The 9348-nt window shown below is 39.9% G+C and overlaps 1 protein-coding gene across 1 annotated transcript in view; it reads left to right on the top strand.

Moving 5' to 3' along the window:
- The first annotated feature begins 3176 nt into the window (after positions 1-3176).
- emilin1a (elastin microfibril interfacer 1a) overlaps positions 3177-9348 on the top strand; it is a 28152-nt gene continuing 21980 nt past the window's right edge. The window contains exon 1 of the mRNA XM_072362503.1: positions 3177-3526. Coding sequence (XP_072218604.1) covers positions 3414-3526 — 113 coding nt within the window. The 5' untranslated portion in view covers positions 3177-3413. The remainder of the gene's footprint in view (positions 3527-9348) is intronic.

The following is a 9348-nucleotide window of genomic DNA, read 5'->3' as shown; positions in this document are numbered from 1 at the left end:
CGTGGTATGGAATTTAGCTTGATGGATGCAACAATAGCTGCATTTGGACAGAGATGTTCTAAGAACGCAGTTATAAGAACTGTCCACCTCGAATTTAGTTCTGTGAACTGCCCTTCCTCAGGGGAACTGTTTCATTTTGCATTCGCACATGAGTCAGGGACCTTGACATTTTGTGATGCAACCGTCTGCGACAGAGACGTGTTATTTTAGCGCCACACACAACAACAAAATAAAAGTAAGGATAGAAGAAAACAACACCACCAAGAAGCTAATTTGGAGAGCGAGAAGGCCACCATGTTCGTGGTCTGCATGACGATAATATTAATCATGGACGATCACATCAGGCGTCCAAGATCAAGGCTGGAAGAGCACACAGCGAGAGTCAGGAGACGAAGAATCCAGCAGCAGGCGATACTTCTTTGTTTCATGAAGGAAAGAAGGAGAGCAGAGCGCCACAGACAAAGGGGACGACGTGTAAGTTTAACTTATTAAACATGCACCGGTTGTGTTCCTGTCATATGAGTAAACATTTCAGACAAGGGGCGTAGCAACCAACCACCAAACACCTACGTCATATGTGTTCCTATGGAACCCAGAAAAGACCCTGCCTCGGAGAAGGAGCTAAAATGGTTATAGGAACTATTATGGTCCCTAGTTCCTGTATGTCCGAATGCGTGAAAAACATCCCCAATTCCTGAAAAGGTTATAGGAACTGCAAAAAGGTTCCTACAGTGGGAATGCGCCTAATGGAACCAAGCCAAGTTAAAACAGGAGTCAAAGCTTGGGAAAGAACATATTAAACAGCAAATTAAACTGAAATGGCTTTTCCCATCCATTTAGACATTTCAGTAGTATGTTCTTACATACATACAGTGCATACTATCATGATTTTTGCTGTCAGAGAAATATAAATTGTTGGAAACATTCATTTTATTATTAGATCTATATGGTCGTTTAGATCTAAAATGTGCTATATCATCTGTTTCTATGAGCAGCATTTAACTATAAGAATAATACAACCATTAGTTGTTGGAAGAATTCCTGTGTGAGACATTCAAATTGAGGGTGTTACAATATTTAAGAATTAGATTGCCATTAATGCAATTTAAGGACACAGATTGGTGAGTATGTAGCAGTGTTGTGTAGCGATACTTTTAAAAGTAACTAATTCAATTACAAAATCTTATGAAAAGATTTTCTAAAAAACAGTTATTAAATGCAATATGTTACATGCTGAGAAAAGGTGATTCTTTGTGCAGTTTACCAGAGCATATCTACCTATCTGTGAATGTACTGGCTCCACATGGTACACATGATGTACAATCTGAGGTTTGCAGGCTAATGAAAGGAAAGTTGGACCTGGTCCCCACTTTACACACTTTATTGCAGTAATGTTTAGTAGAAAATAGGAAAATCAAATCGATGAACCGACCGCTGGGATAGGCTCCAGCCCCCTCGCGACCTGACCGACAGATATAGAAAATGGATGGATGGAAATCAATGAACCTCAACATATATAACCTAATATGTTGCGGGGATTTATTGACGATGAAAAGATTCCAACTCTGCAGTTGTTGGTAACATCTTTTTCACCACATAACCAGCAATACGGTCATTAATTTTCCTCGGAGTGGTTGCTTCAGTTGAGTTATAAGCTAATTGTTGAAGCTGTGGCTCTGGTGTTGTAGTTTTACCTATTCTCTAAGTGCTTCTTCAAATCTGATGTTGGTGCCAGGCACTTATTATCACCTGGGCGCAATATGCATTTCATTGTGATGTTCTTGTTCTTTTCTCCCACAAATTCTAAATAAATCAAGAAATTCCAGGACATATATACTGTCTTCTCTGCTGTCTCGCTGAGTTAGCTGCACATTTTCTTGAGCGCATCATTTATACTTCCCATCTCCCATCCTTGTACATTACGCACCAAAACTGATGTCACAACAGCTGGCACTCCAAGCGTCTTTGATGTCGTTTTGGCCGGCCATACACCTCTGAGATTTTTTGTTAACCTGATGCGTGCTGTGCAAACGACGCTTTTGAAAAACAGTAATAGCTATAGGGAATAGTGTGTGACCAGGTTCTTTCCAACTGGAATCTGTATGACTTGCCATAACCCAAGACAACTTGAAAGTATGTATACATTTGTTTACGCATATTGTACTATCTGTATGACTTCTTCACATGTTACGCCTGTGATTTTGGGGCACCTTGTCTCTTAGTAGCAACACTTTGTGTTTAGGAAAAAAACTGCAGTGAATCCAATGCCTCAAGTGCCAGCATAAAGGGTTATGGATCTGTGTTGAATTCAAAATTTGGTCGCGAAAAAAAACAATGGAACAAGCAACAATCGCAGCTTCATGTAGTGTAATATAGTTCTGACTGCTACAGAATGTGTGAGGGAATTTACCTCCTTTCTTTGTTTCTTACTTACTAACTGGTCAATGTCAATAGTAACAGAGAGTTTATTTAACAAGGTAACCAATGCTAGCTGGAACAAAATCTGTAATCTGAACACATTACTCCCAAAGCGACTGATTAGCAATTCACAGTCTCACTTTAAGTTGTTTTGGCATATTGGCTATTTGAAAGGTTAGGGGCCTTTCATTAATATGAAAATTAGATAAATGAAAAATTAGATATGACATATAACTTATTTGACATTTTAAGAAATCAACACAGAAGAAAATAGACCCACTATTATAGCATCAAATATACCAAGATATCAGAAACTTGAATCCATCCCTAAATTAAACCATTCATAATCATTATGAAAGCTACCATTAAGAACATTTATGCTGAAAAATATCTTATTACAAGAGGTGCAATTGCGCAAATTTTTCGTGGGTTATTTTCTTAAATTAACGGGGTTTTGTGAATGTCTTTGTTCGTTGCTGGAAAGACTTCCTGTTCACGAGAACTTAATACATGTGGATAAAATTTCTTTAATAATGTTATTCAGATGTAGGATTACTTGGCAGAGTTGAAAATGAATTTCACTGCCAATCATGCGGTTGCAGTTGAGCGTAAAAGCGAAACAGAAAAAATAGTGTGAGGTAAGGGAGAGAGGGCAGTGCGCGCGGACGTGCACACGCGAGCAGTTAGAACGAGAGAGAGAGAGAGGGAGAAATAGAGAGAGTGAGTGAGTGAGAGACCCTGAGCTGGCACGAGTTCTTGGAGGTCTGACAGGAAACTTTGCTCTCGTTACTCTGCTAGTCAGCAGCAGTCAATCTCCAGCACCATCGCAGTTTACCGCCTGAAATGCCCTTAACTGGACACTGCTGGACCCTCTCAAGATGTGAAGCAATGGCATCACACCTTCCTTAAATTTACAAACAACCTAAGTGTATTTCACTTGGACAAACTGTGGACCTTAAATGACAGTAATTTGTTTTTAACCCACGGTGGACTTAATGATGGAGACTTCTTTTTACCTGCTTGCCTTCGTTTTAACCCGGGTTTGTTCGGGTCTCGGATATGCGGAGTCCATTGTTCAGACAGGTCAGAGAGCCGCGAGCAGACACAGGTAAGCTCGAGGGGAATTACACGTGCGTAGATGTTATCAACCTGTGGCTCCACTTCGGCTGGGGTCGGTCAAAAATTGAAAAAGAGTTTTCATGAACCGTTACCGTTTCATTAGAAAACTGCTAATTAAAAAAAGAAAGATGGATGAAGAAAAGAAGTTCAAGCTTCTCTGGGCAATACGTCGCTATTAATGTACTATGACGTCTTTACGCATAAAACAATTAATTGATTAGTCACTGATAAATGCGTCAATGTGCTTTTCTCTCTCATTATATCAACATAAATGTTTTCCTTAATGTCTTGTCACCACGTGGATTAACAGATAATGCAAATCTTTTTCTAACGTTTTTTGTCGAAAAATAAATGAATGGATAAAATTGATTCCCATCTCTCCATGTTGTATGTTGCCTTTTGCATGCTCTTTTTAGACTGCATTTAGTCAATATAAGTCAAAATGAAATATCTTATTGAAGATTAGATCTGTTACTCAGTGAGGAATCTGAACCGGGAGGAATGGATGGGTGGGTGGGAGGATGATGGTGGGATGATTCAGGGGGCCCACAGCTGAACAAGGTTTACAGGGATTACAAATATTTACTGTTCCAGAGCCTCAAGTGTAAAATTTTCAGGGGGTCCAGAGTTTCTACCAAGGCTTCCAGTATGAGCCTTTATCTGAGGGGAATTTATCATTCTGCCCAAGAGGATTATAGAGACAAGGAGAGATAATTATGCTTTGCGGGGAGTAACAAATTGCATGGATTGTGAATGTTAGACACTGTTAATCCTCAAGACTGATACTGATCAACAAGTGTAACAAGTTTTATTTCAGGTTTATCTTAAACTTTACACTTGACTGCTCAAAAGGACGCCCAACCCACCCCCAGTCTTTCTCCTAACACACACATCCCAAGATACTTTGGATTAGTGTTTCAGCTACTAATATATTGACCTCTTGTTTGGAACAGTGAGGAAATCATTTCGATCTAAGTGACTGCTTATGTATAGCCACTTGCACAGTGAAACCCACACTTGTATGTTTTTATTGTGCCGTTGCAGCTCCATCCATTTTTTTCCCTTAAGGGTCCTTGTGTCGAGGCTCCATGTGTACGCGTTGGTGCACATGTGTGACAGTGACTTGTTGGTGTGCTTCCAAATCAATAAATGAGCACATTTGGGAAAGGTGGATGACTGATAATGTAGATGGTGTGCATATGTGAGGATAAAAGAGCTCACAACAAAATGTCAGAATGAGTGAATGACAGATATCTTCCATGTGGTATGCGTCTGCTTGCATGCCTGCATGTGTTCGCACTTTGCGTGTGCGCATGTGTATGCAAGGCAGGCCAAGCTTCTGGGAGTTGAGCTCCTGCAGTATGGCAGGACTGTTGGGTTTCTCTCCACATTACAGTACAGTGTGCTGCTGCTGCTGCTGCCTCTGCTGTTGCAGTGGCTGCCTGAGTGATGAGATGTGGTCAGCCCGGTGGTGTACGAAGAAGATGAACTTTTGGCAGCTGTGGTTGAGAGAAAGTGGGAGCAACATATTGAAGGCAAAGCGAAAGACTGAATTGATTAAATTAAAGTGAAAGATAGTAAATCAACTATACATAAATGATGAGAAGATAAGAAATAGCTTGAAAGAGTGTTGAAAAAGTGAATAAGTTAGAAGAAGACAGGAACATAACACAAACATGTTCTGGACTAGAAAAAACTATAAAAAGAAGAGCATATCTGGAGTGAGAACAAGCAGGCGTGACTGGAGGGGATGAAAGCGCAACAAAAGCCAGGGAGGAGTGACACGACAAGAGAAAAGGCAGATGGGACGAAGAGGGGGCCTGGATTCTTAAATGCTTTCCCCCTGCTGAAACCAGTAGGCCCTGAAGAAGCCAGCATGACTGGGCTGTGACGTACACACACATACATACACAAAGTGACACATCAGAGGGAAGAATGCACTGGCCCTTGGCGATTCAGTTTGCTCCTCTGACATCTGTTTGAACTCAATTGATCTGTTTTGACAGATGTGTGAAGTATTCAGAAAGTGGTAAAGGCTGTTGAATAAAGTCAAGATATATAGCAAAGGTATTATGGGGGTGGGGGGGTGTCAGGAGGACCCAGAGCTGTCCGATACATCTCTTGCCAAAATGTCAGGTCTGCACGTCATCCCGAAAGGGAAGAGCCAGAGTGTTTAAGGCCCAACACAGGTGGACTACTGACATGTTCTGGGTCATTTAAAGTATAATGGAGGTACTGGATCACCACAGGAAGGTAACAAGGAACAGGCTTATCTGGCTCACTTGCGCTTATCATAAGTATCTTCCCTTACACTTTTTTGAATTAGCATTGAAGTTCTATATTCAAAAGCCATGATGTAGACACAGGACTCTTGTGCAGTCATTGAAGTGCCACATCTTCGGGAAAGTCTTCTACATCAGGATATGATAGTAAAATCTCCTTATCCTTTATCCATACCTCATACTGAACTACTGCAACTAATGCTTCAGGAATTCAAGCACTTTTTTTTTTTTACAGAAGCTGATTGATTTGAGAAAAAATTTGAACTAATCAGTGTCATGTAAAGGATTCCTGCATAGACCAAAAGTACAGAATGGAATATATTTGAGCATTTTAAAGAAAATCTATGAAAAAAAACATTTGTGTTTCCCATGTATATTATCTAAAAGATAAATGTCAGAATTTCTAAAAATTTAACTGATCAACCGAGATCTGCTTTCAACCCAGAGTGTATACGAAAGATGGTAGCTAACACCATGATGTCACTTGGTCACTTGGATTAAGTCTTGGTTTGAATGGCATTTTGAAGCTAACGTTAGAACAGGTTATAAATTTACAGACTGTTTAAATGCTAAATGTATTGTACTTATAAAGCGCTTTTGTAATCTAGTTGACCTCAAAGCACACTCATTTACACCCGTCACCCATTTACACACACACTCATAAAGCACTGCTTAGTCTATATTGTATTACAGGCTACCTAGTGCTTTTTATCTATCACACTCCGATTAATACACCAGAGGCAACATAGGGCTCATTGTCGTCACCAATGACATGTAGTCAGTGGAAGCCAGGAATCAAACCATCAACCTTTCAGTTGGCAGACAACTACTCTTCCTTCTGAACTACACCTTATCAGTTTGAAGACTTGATTATTGTCATTAAGATTGAAAACTCATTAGAAAAACTTGTAATAAATCAAGGGAAAAATAGGTCTTCTTCCTTACGGCTACAATCTGCCTCCCTTTTGCAACCAGATGCATCACCCCCTGCTGGCCATTAAAGAGACTGCAGGTTAAGAAGTACTTTTGCATTGACTTCACTTTTCAGATCTGGAACCTAGGGCCTACTTTTATGTACAATTTGTGGATTTTCATGATGGTAGAAGTAGGCAGCCAGGCCCACCTCTGTGTGGGAGACGATGAATCGCCACTTATTGGGGAATTTGAGTCTGAAAAAGTATATCATTTTTGAAAAAGATAATTTGTAAGAGCCCTGCATGTAGAAGTAGTAGTTGTAAAAAAGAGAAGTGTATATGGAGATCTAAGACATTGTTACCTCATGTATTTGTCTTATTCTTGCGGCCAAATGAAAAGATATGTTGGAAACACCAAGATTAGTTCCTATTCCCTCATTATTATACAGCAAGATCATATTTTCCCTGCCACAATTTGGTATTTAAGTATAATTTTTTTCAGCCATAACAGGGGGCTTAGCCTAAGCCAGCTGACACTGAGCAAGAGGCAGGACACACCCTGGACAGGTCACTGCTCTTTTGCACTTTTGCTGTTCATGATTGAGACCACTTTATTGTTTTCTGTGGTCTTTCTGTAATAATTCCATATTATCGGCCCTTGGATCTAAAAACTCAGGGTAATATTTAAACTCTACTGGACCAAACCAATGGGCAGGTTCAAACCAAGAACCGTCTTGCTGTGGATAAACAGTGCTAACCACGAGCTGCAATAAAAGGCCTCAGTTTGGCAGGCCAGGGATCAAACAAGGGGAGTGACTCAAGCAGTATGTGCATAAACTACTTAGCTATTTACTACCCTGCATTGAAAGCTCACAAAAAAAACCCCCAAAACATTAAAACAACAACAAAAAAAAGGTATGAGAGGTATAAGTTATTTTTTTTAAGGTACTTAAGTAAACAGGGTGCAGTGCAGCTGTAAGGAACACATGCTTTTCTTCATTTTGCTTTCTACTAGCATGCATGCTTAGTGTCACCAAGTTCATGTTGTTGAAAGGAACTGTGGGAAAAGTTGGAGCAGCAACTTGGAGACAAGAATCAGTTTTGACAAGGCAATAGAGTTCGCCATTCTGGGCACAGGGAGGCAACAACTGTCTGTAATTTAGCTTCTATTAAAATTGCCTCTGAGCAAGTTAATAAACCCCAAGTGGCACCAGCAGAATTAGAGTGTGCTTATTGTCCTCTGTTGTGGTTGCTCAGGATTTTACCATCAGTGCATGAAGAACTACATGAAAAATGCAGGTCATTGAAAATGCCTTTGTATTTGCCTGAAAAAATAGCATCTAACCAGACGTTCAAGATATCTACCAGATAACACATTTACAGCTGCCAGTGTCAAGATCTATACATGTTACATGTGTTTACAAAAATGAAGTGACTATACCTTTTTTTACAATAAACTGATACACAAAAATCTCATAAACTGATTGTAATATATAACAATTATATTGAAAAATAAAAAATGGCTGTGACAGGACTGGAGTTTTATCTGCTTTCGTGTGCTCCACTTTTGGCTCAGTGGTTGGTAATGTCTGCCAATGTGAACTGGTTTCTCAGCTGTAAACAAGTTGAAAACGTTAGCATTAGCTCTATCTAGTTTTAAGAGATAACTGTAATCATTACATAGCTATTTATTTCCCACAATGTACTACAGTATTATGGGGAAAAAAACCTGGTCACATAAGATTTTTAGACTACACCAAATTATGCCACTATGTTTTCAGGCTATTGGACTATAACAGGATTGTTCTCTTCTCAACCAACCCATGGAACATATCCAGACTCACTTTATCTGTGTGGGAGTTCCTGCATTCTGTTAATTAGGTCAGTAAAGAAACTCCTTACACATGGTAATGCAGTGGGAAAAGGGATGTTTTCCCTCCTCCATTGTGACCTAATTACCATAGATTCCATCATGCTTTGAGCTGAATATCTTTATTTTTTCGAGGATACATGTACAGAACAGTGAAGACACATGAATTTTCTTCCAACAGTCATCACATCCCACCACAGATTGGAACAGTTTTAACGGCAAATCTCCTCTCAAGTCAATGACTGTTTTTAATAGCATGACAAGACATTTGTTCTTCAGAACACCCAGTAAAGTCTAAAGCTTATGGTCTGTACTATTTAGGGCAGCTGCGATTTTGAGGCTTTGAGAAGACTTACGGTTCAAACACAAGTACCCCCATAAATGGCTAAAAGAGAGGCACAAAGAACCGCTTGCAGACCTCACAACACTGACGTATTTGAACAATTCTACTAAAGCTAATGGCTGTATCATGGACACTCTTTGTATATCTTCTTGACCGGCAGGCTAAACAATCAGAGAGAGGTTTACACAGTCACGCTGTCCCTTGATGTTGAAATGGGTCCAAAGGGAAAAGTGTGTGTGTGTGTGTGTATGTCTGTCTGCGTGTTTGTCTCTTGGAGTGTGATCACTCAAGCAGGAGTGAGCGCACTCAAGTGTGTTACTGTCGTCTGTAACAATATGTGTACCTTTGGGTGTGCGTACAGGGTTATGCCTTTACAAGAACGTTTTAGGGGTGCTTGACCTG

This window comes from Leuresthes tenuis, unplaced genomic scaffold, assembly GCF_036924035.1.
Source record: "Leuresthes tenuis unplaced genomic scaffold, fLeuTen1.0.hap1 SCAF_13, whole genome shotgun sequence".
In the NCBI taxonomy this organism is placed as follows: domain Eukaryota; kingdom Metazoa; phylum Chordata; class Actinopteri; order Atheriniformes; family Atherinopsidae; genus Leuresthes; species Leuresthes tenuis.
Note: the sequence above shows the minus strand (reverse complement) of the source record. Positions and strands in the feature narration are given on the sequence as shown.